The 15,260-nt window shown below is 39.5% G+C and overlaps 1 protein-coding gene across 3 annotated transcripts; it reads right to left on the minus strand.

Moving 5' to 3' along the window:
* Positions 1–666: 666 nt before the first annotated feature.
* PMM1 (phosphomannomutase 1) lies at positions 667–10,407 on the minus strand. 3 transcript variants are annotated; one of them, XM_034403183.3, is made up of 9 exons: positions 9,898–10,407; positions 7,176–7,293; positions 6,051–6,127; positions 5,400–5,459; positions 5,118–5,209; positions 4,143–4,242; positions 3,775–3,850; positions 2,426–2,541; positions 667–1,044 (listed from the first exon to the last, which is right to left on the minus strand). In XM_034403183.3, the coding sequence occupies exons 1-9, from the start codon at positions 9,973–9,975 to the stop codon at positions 922–924; spliced, it is 840 nt and encodes a 279-aa protein (XP_034259074.1). In that variant the 5' UTR covers positions 9,976–10,407; the 3' UTR covers positions 667–921. The 3 variants fall into 3 exon arrangements, with proteins under 3 accessions (XP_034259074.1, XP_034259076.1, XP_034259075.1); XM_034403185.3 differs by lacking the exon at positions 9,898–10,407 and adding an exon at positions 8,348–8,418; XM_034403184.3 differs by lacking the exon at positions 5,400–5,459.
* Between the last annotated feature and the right edge of the window lie 4,853 nt (positions 10,408–15,260).

The following is a 15,260-nucleotide window of genomic DNA, read 5'->3' on the forward strand; positions in this document are numbered from 1 at the left end:
TGCTATTGCCAGCACTTCTATAGTTAGGTTGGATAATTAAGGTGATAAAGTACAATCCAGCTTGAAGAGTTAGAATGTGCAATGGGAAGAAAGTGCAAGTAGACAATATTCTAATAACTGAAGCTAAAGCAAAGGCTGCTCCCCAGACCTAGTTGTGGGAAGGCGCAGTTGCAATATGCAAGGCTACTAAGATGTGTGGACCTCAACACACAAACTGTACTTTTATTGGACTAAAAATATATTATCTATGATAAAATAAACCTGAGCACCAAAGTCATATTTTAAACAGATGGTTTCACATATTAGATCAGAAGCCACATAATATTTTAATGGATACTGAAAGCTGAGTAGAATGGTAATGTTTATGACTAATCATTTTCATTAGGATCTATGTTTCAAAGTTTACTTTCTACCTCTCTCCGCATTCTGCATGGCTAATAATAGATTAGGGGTGTTTTCCCTATTCATATTAGCTTGAAAAAAGACCTGATTCTAATTTTTAAAAAATGGCAGGCCATCTTAAGGGTTTCAAGAATATGAAAGTACTTTGAAAGATCAGATTGTTTTTCCTTTAACCTATTAATACTATTATTTTAATCACAGAAATTGATTTGGGTGAATATAAAGAGATTACCAGCTTTCTATTTCTCTCCTTCTCTCTCAAAGTTTTAGAAAAAGGACTTGGCTCCCTTTAAAACGAAACTTTTTGTTTTAGGGGCTGGGAGGATGAAATATGGCAGTCATCGTTCTGTAGATTCTTACTACTACAAACTGGTGATGGCACTTCAACTCTTTCTCTTTTCACACTTCACCTCCATTTCCAAAGTGCATTTCAACCTTGGGCTTCAGCAAGCCTTGATTATAATTCAAAAGGTGCTTTTATGAAGTGAACAAGAAGAATAGCAGCAGAAGATCCATGGGTCAAGATTTGTTCACTGTCTCTGGAAAGAATATCTGTCGACATCGCCGAACTGTGTCCTGGGGAGAATGGATACTGTGTCCTACTGTCCGAGGATCATCATAGATTTCATAATCATTCCCACCCTAAGGACATAAAGAAGATTATTCCTTCTGCTTTATGATTTTTAAATTCATGAGGCTGGAAGTGCTGTGACAGCAATTATGGAAAAAACATGCATCCAATCCTCCTGCCTCCACTGAGATAGGGTACCTGGCTCCACTTAGATTAGCTCAAGACAATCTGGATGTGCCAATTCCCAGGGAAATTATAGTCCCTCTAAAAATTCATAATTGAGAAAGAATACAAAGAGCCTTATGAACTGATTTAAGCAAGAATAAAATTTGCAACAAGGAAGTCTTCATAGATGGAAAAAGGGCCTTACTCGCATCTCAAAGTTAACGATTCTTTTTAAAAATGCATACAGACAGTTCTCACTATGTGACTGGTCATGTAACATCTATTGGAAGTTACGACAGATCCCTTCCCCCCAAAAGCTACATACAACCCTGTTTTTAAATTATGGCAGCTGCAACATCCCCTTGTCATTCGCTCTCAGATCGACCACATGTACACTAACACCTTCCCATCTCTCTATCCCTCCCCCCGTGCCGCCCCACTGGAACCCTGCAGTGCTTGGGTTTGCTCCCCATGCATCCTGAAAGAGCTGCTACTTTCAGCACACCAATTCCTCGCAGAAATGACAGCTGCTTTCAGAACTTTCTGCCCAATCAGCTGGCCGTTAGGAGACTGCAAACCTCTCTTGGCTCTTGCTAGGCTTCTGGGAAACCTGCTGCCTACATGCAAAGACAGCAGCTTCAGAACAAACCTCCTGCCTCAGTCAGAAGACTGCAAGCCTCCCTTGGCTCCTGTTTGGCTTTTGGGAAGCCAACTGCCTGCGCATGGCTGGCTTCCTCAAAACCTAGCAAGAGCCAGGAAAAGTTTGCTGTCTCCTATTGGGCAGCTCTTCTGTCTTCATTTTATGCAAGCCTATGAAAGAGCTAACAAAAATGGGGAGGGGGGGAGAACTACTGAAGAAGCCTTTTTACAGCAACTCTAATCTCTCCTCCAAAAAAAGCAGGTTAGTCTCAAAGTACTCCCTCTTTCATGTGTGGATGAAACAGTCCATGGAAAAGAATGACTTGGCTGCCAGAACATATCTTGGGCTGTGGGTCTGCATGACTTGCAAGATCTTGATACAAGCTGGCTTTGTTGTACAAACACGGCCTTGCTCACTGAAAATTCTGATCAGAGAAGCATTTGTAGGACCCTTCAATTTGTAAACAGGCAATATGTGAGGCGCCCAAATATGCCTACTGATATTTTCAAACATTGAAATTACTGTTTGAAGATCACAAAGAAGATGTCTTTGACCCATATAACTGGGCTCTGAGAAGAGTTCATTCTGAGAAGAACATGGGAAGCATTCTCCTCAGTCCTTAAAATGGTTTCTTATCATATACTTACAGGGGTTGTCTCATTTCCAAAGAAATGTATGACATCAAATTTCTCATCCTCAAGGATGTTGAGGCAATAGCGTTTGTCCCAGCCCTCCGGAAAAACATCAAAACTAATCATACCACCTGTCAGATTTAGAGAAAATTTAGTGAAAATGAGATGAGAGTTTTTGGGAGTAAAATCTTTCCTTTGCTATCTCTGGCATAAGACACTGTGTCTTTGTGCAAACATTTTTTTTAACATGACTCATGGATCTGCGCTACTGTGCCGGCCTGATTCCCAGACACATTATAATATTACAGTTGATGTTTCCATAGCAATGAGATTAATTGGCATTAGTGGTGGGCTCTCAGCTGAAGATACAAACAAGAAACAGTTGGTTTGAGTACACATGATGTGCAGAGTTCAAATACATTTCAGAAAAATATGTGAAAATGTGCTTAATAATATGGCTAATGGGGGAAAGGTTTCTTTTATCATGTTCTCGTGTAACTGGACTACAAGAAACACTCATGTTTATCATAAACCCAATGTTTATCATTTATTTGTAAAATTTATTAGCCACATGATAACTCTGGGTGGCTTGAAGTTAATTAACATGGATGGACCTAGCAGGTGCCTCATATAATTCAGTTTAACCCTAACACTACAGGGACCTTCTTCATGAGTGTTTTGAATATCATCTCTGACAGATTGGTAGCCTAATACTTTTTCCTAAATAAATCTGGCATATTGGTGGCAGAGATGCCAGAAGCCGCCATCATCACCATAAGGAATAGTGGGTCCTGCTAGAACCACGGGAAGAAATTTGGCCAACTGAAAAAATGATATTCAGAAGTTCAAGCTGTGAAAAACTCCACTTATATGAGAAATCTACCTGAGTATAACCCTTCCTTCATTCCAAGAATGTCTTGGCATTCTTTGTGATATTCTTTCAGCTTTTTGAAGAATGCTGTCGTATTTCCTCGGAGTCTTTCCTGCTCAAGGCTATATATGTCCTGCTATTTCAATCTCTCTTCATAAGACTCTATGTCCATCATCTCCATTTATCAATTATCTCCACTGGCCTTCAACATCTCCACTGGCCTTCTCCAGTGTTTTTAAAGTGTTTTTAAAATGTGGTGCCAAAGCAATACAGGAATGGAGTCTGAACAAAATATAGGCATTATTTCCTGTGATTTGGAAACTTCAATTGATACAAACTAAAATTGTACTTAACTTCCTTGCAGTCACATATCACTTTATATTCCCCACATGCCTGCTTTAAATAGAATTTTATTTTTATTTGCCAAATCCCACTCAAAATAAAATGCACTAAAAAGCATCCAAAATGACTGTGAGAAATTTCTTATACTCACCTCGGGAAAATCGCAGTCCCTTGCCTGCAAACTCCCTCTGCAGAGCTGCTACAAACTTCTCTCGTATCTTCTCTTTCTATAGTGGAGGCAACCAGAAGTGTGAAAAGAGACACTTCAGTTATTTTTATTTATCAGAGTCCACTTTTTCCTCCACAGAAACCAGTGCAAAGAGATCTTCCGCAAACTGTTAGGTTAATCTTCTTGTATAATTTCAGCTTCCTCACATAGTACGTCCTGTTCATAAAAACTAAATAAAAGATTTACATACACCCTTACCTAAAATATCATTGGAATCCTAAAGTAATTATATATCATAATAAAAACATCCCCACTGATAATGCATTGGGCAGCCTAATGCTTGTATTTACCTTGTCCAGTTCAGAAAATTCTATTCGTTCTTCCAAACTGCAGCTTCGACCAATGGGAGAGATGTTCAACATTCCATTGCGAAATTCTATGAATGTTCCCCTTTGTATATTTGGAGAAGAAAGAAGAATATAAGGTAGGAAGGTAGCACTGTACTGTTACAAACGCTCAAAATCCGTGGGATTGAAACAAAGGTATGCAACTTCTATCTTAAAGAGGGCATGTAGCCTCTACCAGCACCCTATTTGAAGATCTCCAGTATTTCAATTTGGGTTGCTAAAATTCAGTGTTAAAATAATTCCATTTCAATGATACTGACTTTTTAATTGAGTGATTTTATTTCAGTGATACTGCATTTTTAAAAGACAAATTAAGCATAGGAATAGGAGCACGAAATTTCTGGAAAGCCAACTACTCCTATTTCTATTCTCATTCTGTCATCCTCCCACTACTTCAAATTTACTCTTAATCCCAATCCCCAATCTCAAACACAGTTCAAAATTGCCTAAAAAAATAGACTTTCGGCTGTTTTTTTAGGACCCAAGCAGATTGAAGGTTCTTCTGTTCCTATTCCCATACTTAAAAAGCAATTGCCTATGAATGCAAGCTGAACTATCTCAACACCTACCTTTAAAATCATGCCTTCGTGTCTCTCAGCAGCCTCCTGTAGAAGGCTGAATATGACACATACACCCCAAACAATTAACTGAAATGGCTTAATTTTGAGAAAATATTCTGACTATTTTCAAATTAGGGTGGAAGATTAAGGACTTTCTTCTCAATATATCATCTAATTAGTTAAAAATTCTAACAAAATGGTTAAATAATAAGAAAATGGGGAAAACTTTATACTTGGACAAAATTGTTCCTTGCCTAGGAAAAGAAAGATGGGTAATTTCTTTGTTTATCTGTGATCCAAATTCCAAACATTATATGGTAAAATATCCTCATATATCGATATAAGGAAAGTACATTACCGTTTCTTGGGCAACTTTAGAAGTGCCATGTAATTAAGGCAAAAGTTGATCAGCTCTTGCAAAAGTTCCTCTCCAAGATGGTTCTGGATAGCCTATTGAACAAAGGATACAATTGATAAAAATGATTCTTGCAGAAGACAGCAGATGCTTTCACCACACAATATGTTAATTAGAAACAAAGGAGGCCTTTGCCAACAGGAGTAGAAATCAAGGTAGGTGAAATCTTAAAATGTTGCTTAACAAATTTTACTTTATGATGAAAGATGCAAGAAACAATTTTACCTTCTGCAGTAGTACTAAAATCAACGACATTTCTAGATTGTCATATCTGGATGAAGAGGACTGAAAGGAAAATAATAATCTTAAAACAGCCTCGTTTGACTTGGTCTCCTCAAAATCCAATTAGGGCCGTAATTTTCAGCAATCCCAGCCATTTCTAAGAATTACAACACATTTAGCGGATGTTGGATCAGAAAATGTTGTCTTATTAAATATAAATTTTAATGTCTCTTATTATCTTGTATTTTGTGTCAAAAAGAAAATAACTTATAATGTTCAACCATGTATCTGGTATGTTACATTATGAAATAATGTTTTTCAGGCATCACTCTTTGAGATTTTGCTTTCTCTTTGGAGGTTTATTAAAAGGTTATGCAATCAGTGGTCCTCCAGAGTTAATTGAGTTTCAATTCCTGGCAAACTAAGTCACTATAAGCACCAGTGAGGGTTGGTGCAAACAATAGTTAGGCAACAAAAATTATCCATCCTCTTTTTTTAAAATAAGGTTATTCTTTATTTCAATTCCTATGTGAAGCCAGATGAGTTGAATTGGTTTTGAATATAACCTTCTCCCTATGAGTGATTTCAGGTGAAAAGCAATGGCAGGAAAATATTTGTAATGTCAATGGAGAAACACAAAGAGGCTACCCCTACCTGCTTTGAGACTAGTTGCCCATTCTTGTATTGCACAGTGCCATTTTCTGCAAAGACGTAATCAAACTTGTTTATGACTGTTGGAAATGGTTGTTGGAAGAGTAGAGAAATTGAGAAAAAAAAATCAATGGAAGAGAAATCAGTCAAATATTAATGCAACTCTTTTCATCATTCAGATGGCTAGGGGCCAAGATGGATGAATTAGTTGAATTCTATTTGCGCTGCTTCTCTAAAAAAGCTGTGTAAACAGTGATGCTCATTTATAATTTTAGGAGCGCTAAACCTGAGTTCTCACCTTTCCTTGGAAGGAAGGATTCAGAATATGATATTGTACTGTTTTTGTTACTGACAAAACATGATGACTAACACAGAGAAACATAATAACTGTTCCATTTTTTTACTGCACTGGATCTAGCTTAAACTGAAAGCATACAGTGAAATTCCATTAACTTAATGGTGTATCTGGAAATTGGACTGGAAAGCAATTTGCCATTTTCATGCAAATTTATGTAAGCATGGAATATTAACATTTTTCAACCTCACTTAGATTGTTGCAGGCTACAGGTGGGGCATTGACTGTTACAAAAATAAAAGTCATGATTTCTTTCTCTATTCTGAAAGCTACTTTAGTCTCTAAAAATTTACATTGCAAATTTCTGTTGTTTCCTATATTCCCTGCATTCTGGAGTGTTTCTATCCTTGATTTTTTTCACCTGAGTTTCTTGGTTATGTATGTAGAACTGTACATTTAAACTTAGAGCTTGCCACATAAGTTCAAGGAAAGAGTACAGTAATACCTCTTGCAAGGCTGCTCCTGTGCCCAATAGTCTTAAAACTCAATGTTCCTATTCTGTTCTATGACTTTAAAGCATTTGTATAGGAAAGAATGGCCAGTGTCTTGGCTGAAACTCTTAAATAATCTTTACATTAAAAGTAATAACTTGTCCAGGATACTTAGAGCAGCCTTGCTATAGGAGAATTTGCCAAAAGTTTCCATTTTGTTTGAATTATGGTTCACTAACATGATCTGACACTAATATACAGCCATTCAACAATGTCCAAACAATAATAAAAATTCTGTAATATAAAAATTAAGTGAGACAAAAGAAAAGACACCTTACTTACCTTCATCCCCTTCTCCAAGCTGTTCTGCTATTTTGGAGTAGTCTGAGCCTCCAACCACCCCAATCATCACTCTTTTACGCAGCTCTTGAAGAAATTTTGCTATTTCAGGCTCAATTTTCTGAAGGAAACAGAGAAAAGATTCTTATGGAAAAACTATAGATAGCACCATGCTGATATTATGCAACGAACACATACACATGGATCCTGTGTGTGTTAAAATCGAATCAATTCATCATGACAGAATAAGCATTCATAAACCAGGGCAACTGATGTTTAAAATCACCAGATAAATTGTAATCAGTAGATAAAAACCCAACCCAAACCGTTAGAAAACCCTTGTCTAGAAATGGTGGAGAGCAATAAAATCTAAGAGCTTTGGACAGTCCAGGGAAGGGAAATTGGAAATGTATGGACAATTTTTCCTTCTGCTCATATCTCTTCTATCTCATTCTTAACCAGTCAGAACTACTTGGTCTTTCATTTATAAACAATAACAGACATTGCTGGCTTACCTATGTCTCATTTACTATTCTATCATGGTTTTTGTTACTTCAGGGCAATGATGTTGGCTTTTCAAACTTTAGAGAGATTAGGGAATAATAAATTTAGTGGTGAGCATTATTTTTTTTCTAAATGATGCTTGGTGTAGTGATGTGCTGATCACCTTGATAAAGGGCAAGATACTACTTTATTTGTCCAAGTGTTTTGTTTTTCAGAATTTGACCTAATTGGAAAATTACATTTAGACTGAATGCAACAAAATGACCTTCTTGGTATTTTAATCAGGATATCAGTCCAGCAAAGAAATGGGTGAAGAATCACGCACTGAATAAAGCTTGATAGTCCCTTCCAGCTTTCAATCATCATACTAAAATTGGTTACAGGTACTGCTAGCTCTGCTGTACAGATGAATGGATTAAAGTTTTAAATATCATATATTTGAAGAAAAAAGTCACTGGAGGAATGGTATTTGCAATAGCTTCAAAATGGACAGAGAATTAAGTTTTCATGAAATGCAGATTTATATGAAACTCATTAACTGGTCCAGCTACCAGTTAATGGAATACAAATCTAGAATGGAGCCATTTATATATTACAAAAACTCCCATGTCTGTAACCTTTATCTGGGCAAAACAGTGCATCACAGGGAAAAATATTTTCAACTAAGGTACCTGAAATGGGCTCATTTATAGAATGACTCCTATGGGCATATGACTTCCAAATGAATGAAATTTGGGGGGGTTGTGTCTGCTTCAGAATTGTTTGGCTGTTGCTGCATCAGTGCTGCCATGGTCAGTGATGGCCTCCTGGTCTTCATTTTCAACATTCCCTGGCAGCTTCCCATAAATCCTTCTGCACTTGCACTGCACTCCTTGTTCCCTACCCCACCTGGCAGCAGCCACTTATCTGCCTGCTGGAAAGGAGAGGGAGGGAGGGAGGGAGGAACAGAGAGAAAGGAAGGAATGCAAGAGGAGGAAAGGGAATAAAGGAAGGGAGAAAGGGGCAAGGAAGTAAGGAACAGAGAGAGAGGGAGAAGGAAGGAACAGTTCCAATGCTCACTGCAAGCTTCCCACAGGAAACTCAATAGGGAGGCTGACAGAAAATTGCAAGCTGTTCCCCCATGCAATACTTGCAATGAATGAACCTAAACAGACAGCCCATTGTAGTACCACCAAATGTGTTGCACTTGCACTACAGGTAGTCGACTTACATTTTTTTGTTTAGTGACTGTATGAAATTACAACAGCACAGAAAAAAATGACTTATGACTGTTTTCACACAGCCGTTGCAGCATCCCAGGTCACTTGATCAAAATTTGGATGCTTGGCAACTGCTTCATATTTATGACTATTGCAGTGTTCTAAGGTCATGTGATCACCTTTTGTGACCTTCTGATAAGCAAAGTCAATGGGGAAGACAGATTCACTAAACAACCGGGTTACTAATTTAACAACTGCACTGATTCACTTAACAACTGTAGCAAGAAAGGTCGTAAAGTGGGACAAAACTCACTTAACTGTCTTCCTTAGCAAAAGAAATGTTGGGCTCAATTGCACTGGTAAGTTTGAGGACCGCCATTATAGCCTAGGTTACATAGTTTCTAGATAACACTGGTTTGATAGGGGCACTTCTGGATATATTTGGCTGATCAATTTTGGAAGACAACAGCGCCATTGATCGTATATATGCCAATCCTGTGGTAAGCGCTCCCTAGGCTCAGTGGGGGGTTGAGTTCGCTTCAAGTTAAAGTTACTCTCTAGTCCTGCAAAACATTCCAAATTTAATCTCCCCAACCAACCCGAGTCGCTTGTCCCCTTCACATTTCTTACATAATCGGTGCCGAATGGAAACGTTTTGAAAAGCCCACTCTGGGCAACCTGCAGCTTTCCCCCCTCCCCCCCTCCGGTGTATGAGGGCAACTGAACTCCCACACCGCGTCTGTCGCAACCGCCTCTCATCCAGAGCTTCAAAGGGCGGGAACGAGGCAGAAGAGGAGAAGACAGGAGAAGCGTCGCTTTTTTTCCCCGCTGGGCTCGCCCGGCGTTCCCGGGTTCAGGCGCCACTGCTCTGCGGCACGCTCCAGGGTCCCCCCCGCCCGCCCGCCTAGGCTCCCGGGATCCCCCCCCCCGGTCCCCATTCATTCCGCAAAGGCGTTGAAGGACGAGCTGAGGACGATGGCGAATGCGGGAGGGGTGAAGGCGAAGGTTCCCGATCGCGTTACCTGCCGGGGCGGGGTGAGGGTCCCATCCACGTCAAAGAGGCAGAGAATGCGCGGCGGACTCCCGGAGGTATCGGCCATTGCGCGTCGACCCCGCTTTACTCGGCGGCCGTAACTCCTCAGCGGCGACAAGGCTGCGATCCGCCGGAGGCGTCGGCCCACGAAGGAACCAATTAGGAAGATAAGAGCTGCTCATGTGATCCTTGGAAACCGGGCTGGCAACCCGTCCGGGCCTGGCGGAGGGCTGCGGAGGATTCCCCGGACTCTTAGGAAATCTCAGGCCGGAGTCTCAAAACCGGAGAGGAATGAGTGGCGTAAGCCAAGATTCTTCCGGTCTTCGCAGGCGTAAGAAAGGGGCTGGCCACTCTCTCCATACGTCCTCTCCTTTAACGTCTGCTTGAAATGAGTGACCACGTATCTGTCTATATGCGTGGGATAGTCACGTGCGAGTTTACATTGACCGTTGTTTACAAATATGTACGCACTCGTGCCTATAAATGAATGAAAGGCTATGCGTGAGAGTTCTTAGGTGCGGTGGGGGGGAGGGACAGCTTGACCACGCCTATTGCGATCTACAGGTCCTGCCCAGTTTCGGCTCCAGCCAAGTCTATTACCGATGCCCCGCAGCGACGTGCAGTTACTAATTCCATGTGATCTAATACAAATAAATAATAAGCAACAAAAAAATTGGAATGCGTAGAGCTTTCAGGGTTGTGTATTGTTTACAAGAATAATCCATTTATGCTGATTTAATTAGTGAACTCCTTAGAGCATTTCATTTTCGGTTACTAATCAGATCATCAATACTAGTAAGCTGTAATACAACATCATTGTAGATCGAAGCCCTGAAATTGGTCAGTCAGCAATATTTGGCACAAATGCTGTCCTTGCAGAACCATTGGGTATACATCTGTATCTTTCAATATACAAAATAAAATTATAACATTGTTGATCCATGGAAGAAAAATCCAAACTATACAGTGGGATAATATCTGTTAGGATCCAAAAAAAAGATGACAAACGAGTGTTACATTCTTATTGGTCCCACTATATATGTTTGGATTTTTTTCTTCCAATATGTGAATCCTTTTTGGCAAAATGTTGCACTGTAGAACAGCGGTCACCAACTGGTGGTCTGTGGACCACTGGTGGTCAATGAGAAAATTTTGGTGGTCCTCAGAAAAATTGTTTGCATTTTTTATATTGCACTAAATCAGGGGTCCTCAAACTATGGCCAGATATATGCAGGTGCCGATGGTGGCGAAGAGCCGGAGGGCCTTGTTCTAATGGGACTGCCTCATGGCCTGGAACTGGCCTTGCACTCCTGCAGGTCTTCCCTCTGCTTGGAAAGCCTATGCTCGTAGTCCTCAGTGAGGTGCTTCTGCTGAGCCGCCTCCTCGGCCAGATCCAATTTGAACTGAGCCAGCTGTTTTGCCGACTCTTTCTAGTGGTGGCTGCTTAGCTCCAGCAACTGCTTCCTGTTGGGGCCCTAAGGAGCCTGGGCAGGCAGGTGAGGAGTGGCTGGGAGGGGAGGGGCGAGTAGTGGTCGGCGAGGTGCCCCTCGACACGAATGACATTGAGTTGGCCATGCCCACCCAGTCACATGAACACCTAGCCACACCCACCCAGCCAGTCATTAGGCAGATCATATTAGTGGTCTGCGAGACTTAAAATTATGATTTGGTGGTCCCTGAGGTCCGAAAGGTTGGTGACCCCTGCTGTAGAACATAGAAGACAATAGTGGTGCCTTAGAATTAAAATTCCAATTTTAAAAAGCATTTGTGAAGGAAGTTCACTACATTAATATTCCACATTACTGGATGCTGTTATTTAAGAATTTTCTCTTCATTTTGTCTTGAGAAATGGTGAACTGCAGGATTTTTTTTTAAATGAAGCAAATTCACAGATGGCATTGTAGAAAATTAGCACCCTTGTCCTAGAAAAATGAAATATTCTAGGAAATATTAAAAAGGCTGAATATTATATATCTCCTTGGATGAGAAAAGAAGAAACATGCTCTTGGAAAGCAGCCCCCACCTTTGTTAATAGCCCCAAAAAGACTGGTGCCAACCTATCTACAAGACAAAAAACTGGGCCAGTCTATCTATAAAACAAAGGGCCTCAGCTCCAGGATGATGGGATTATCCTTCAGGGCAAAGCCATTGAGCCACAATAGGAAATTGCCCTTCATTGAATCACTCAGCAAGATTCAACCAAGCCTGAGACACAGACAGCCTCATCTATGACTGCATAGCCCCATGGGAGTCTGACTGCAACCAATAGAATAAGATGAAATTCAAAGCCCAAGAGAGGGTATAAATCCCTCTCTCTCACCCATATGCTCAATTGCCCAGGACCTCAAACCTGTCCTGTCCACCATTAAACCATCTTTCCAAACAGCTTCCATGTTTCCAGTGTCTTTCTCCCCACTTGGAACTGAACCCAGATGGACATTTCTTCCAACAGCTTACAGATAAAGCTAAAGATTCCAACAGATAAAGTTAAAGATACAGAGTTAAACTCAGATCTTGGTAAATGGATTGTTGATCAATGCAGTTGCTTTGCTTTCAATATTAGGCAAGATCTGTCATCTGGAGCATAGCAAGTCTTTATACTAAATTTCCTGTTTAATCATTTCTTTGAGCAAAGGCAGAAAATTGGCATAATATTATTTTCTTTGATGAAAATAATATTAGGAAGTTCTAACATAAAAAATGCAAGTAGAAAAATAGGCACCACCTTTGGTGGGAAGGTAACAGCATTCCGTGCTCCTTTGGCATTGAGTCATGCCGGCCACATGACCATGGAGACATCTTTGGTCAGCGCTGGCTCTTCGGCTTTGAAACAGAGATGAGCACCGTCCCCTAGAGTCAGCAACAACTAGCACGTATGTGTGAGGGGAACCTTTACCTTTACCTAACTTTTTATTTAAAAGACCAGTTCATCTAACCTGCAAACATCTTAAAATCTGGAGCTTTAAATCTTTTTGGCTGACCCCTAAAAAAACAAGTATAAACTTTATCTATAGCAAGGCTGCTTTATGACTATTTTAAACCTAACAGTGAATATTTATCCATCTTTAATTAAGGTATGTGTTTGACAGATAGGCAAAACAGTCCCCATGAATCTGAATGTGTGTGGTAACCAGCAACTTAAAGACACGCCCTGGTCCCTTTGCTCCTCTGTAACCTAGGAGAAACAAACAACAAACTAGTTTTATGACTTTAATGTGGAAGACCCAAGATTATATAAAGATCTATTTCCTAACTTTACTCCCAGCTATCATATCTTGGGCAACAGCTATCATTTCGTGATACAAAAGACAGAACAGAATCTGAAAGGTAAGTTTAATATGTATTCACCAGCTGTGAAAGCAGAAGATGGGGTGAAATTATTACAAGGAAGAATAGTAGATTTGAAAGATCAGAGAAGATGCAAGAGTCTGTGGTTTCTGAAACAAATCTTTATTTTCTAGATACAATTCTATAGTTTCTGCTCGTTTTGATATGGAAATTCCCCTTATGTAAGATGGGAAAAACTGACTTGTATTGATTTTTTCTGAGACAAGTGACTGCAATGTTCTAAGCACAACCTCACATTTATTGCTCAGGTCTAGACTGAGCAGGGAGATGAGATGAACTTAATTTATTGCTATGCATTAGGGTTCTTGATTAGTCCCTGTGAGCTGTAAAAGCAGAATTATAATTTTATTCATTTATTGCATGTATATCCTACCGCAACTGAATAGGGAAAAATAATGGGTTACAAAGCCAGCCATACTAGCATCTCTTTACTTGAGTTTACAGGTTTGACTGGTTTCCACAATAAACTCTATCCCCCTTAAATGAGATATCATCATTTGAGTTCACAATCACAAATGAGTTGTGATAGGCAAGAAAAATATGATCCTTTGCAGGATGAACTGGTTCTATTCATTGGGATTTATCAGTGCTGTTTTACCTTATACATAGAGCTCATGTAAGGTGACTGCATAGCTGCAATGGTTCACCTACTAACTGCTAGACTGTGTATGCAACTGCATGTGGGTATGCATGTTTGTAAGTTTACACACATATGTGAGCCTCTGCCTATCGAATAGCTCTGGTAATGAATGGCTTCAGGAATGGAAATATTTTTTCTGAGGCATTTCTGTTAGAATGATCCAACTTCAGAAATTGAGAAATAAAAATAGATCACAAGTTACCTTGCTTGAAGTTTTGGCCTATGTCCAAATGGGCAGTCAACTAGAAAGTTGACAAATTCATTGCTCCCAAACATTTTCCTGGAAAACGTAGCTGCTGCAGCAACCCAGATTTTAAGTCAGTTGACTGGATTAATGGGCAAGGGTATTATCTAAGATATTGGCAAAAGAAAGCTTAACTTGACTGAACACATTAGATTTTTAAACACTGCTTTTATTGTTTTTATAAATAATTTAAGATGAAAAACATACAAATGCTTTCTCATTTTCCCCACAACTCTGTTGAGCTGAGAATGACAGGCCCAAAATTACCCAGGTTTCATGCCTAAAGGGGGACTAGAATTTATAGTTTCCTGGCCATAAAATACTTTTCAGCTGAGTTATTCCAAATTAGAAGTATGTTTGATATTCTGGTCTTAAAGAAAATGGATTTAATTGACCATGGGAATTATATAGGTATATACAGGTATATAGGGATTCAATTCTGAGCATTAGATAAGTTATAGAAGTCTGGGTGACTCTGCAGCTTCCATTTGTTGTACAGAATCATGAAAATATTTTCACCCACTGAATGTAGCACATATATTCTGAAACTGCTTTAAATAGTTTGGGCCACTACTGTATTCTTTGCTGACACATGTACTAATGTAAATAATGCAAACCATATTTATCATTCAGTAGTGAAGCATGACCCCAAGGCTTATGTGAAGAGGTACATCTTGAGAATTTAAAAATTTGTACTGAAAATGCCAAGTACGCTTTCAGAGACAGGAAAATCCAGAGCCAGAGCCATTCACCTGACCTTGGTTTAAGTCATAACCATATCACTAATGCATCAGGGGCATTTCCCCACCCAACCCCTGCAAAATACTTTAAAGATGGACTAGTAGTGTAATACAAATTAAAGCCATACATAGAAAAAGAAATGCCAGATGTTCAAGTTTGCTTTGAAAAAGGCTGAGGAACATGAGACATTATTATTGATGCATGTTGGAAAATTGAGAAAGCCAAGAACTATCAAAAGAAGCACTATGTGCTTCATTGATTATAGAAAGGCCTTTGATTGTATCAATATAATCTAAAATATCATAGGATCATATTTTTGATTATAATATCAAGATAAATAGGGAGGCAAATATGCCAAAATAAAACAAGCAAACTCAAG

The sequence above is a fragment of the Pantherophis guttatus genome, chromosome 7, assembly GCF_059756535.1.
Source record: "Pantherophis guttatus breed Tessera chromosome 7, ASM5975653v1, whole genome shotgun sequence".
In the NCBI taxonomy this organism is placed as follows: domain Eukaryota; kingdom Metazoa; phylum Chordata; class Lepidosauria; order Squamata; family Colubridae; genus Pantherophis; species Pantherophis guttatus.

Bases quoted from the DNA above. Each gene is read 5' to 3' on its own strand.
- PMM1 (XM_034403183.3), bottom strand. From the start codon at position 9,975: ATGGCCGATACCTCCGGGAGTCCGCCGCGCATTCTCTGCCTCTTTGAC. The intron at 7,294-9,897 runs GTAACGCGATCG...TGTTTCCTTCAG, and splicing joins CCCTCACCCCGCCCCGGCAG to AAAATTGAGCCTGAAATAGC. The intron at 4,243-5,117 runs GTAATGTACTTT...AAATATACAAAG, and splicing joins CTAAAGTTGCCCAAGAAACG to GGGAACATTCATAGAATTTC.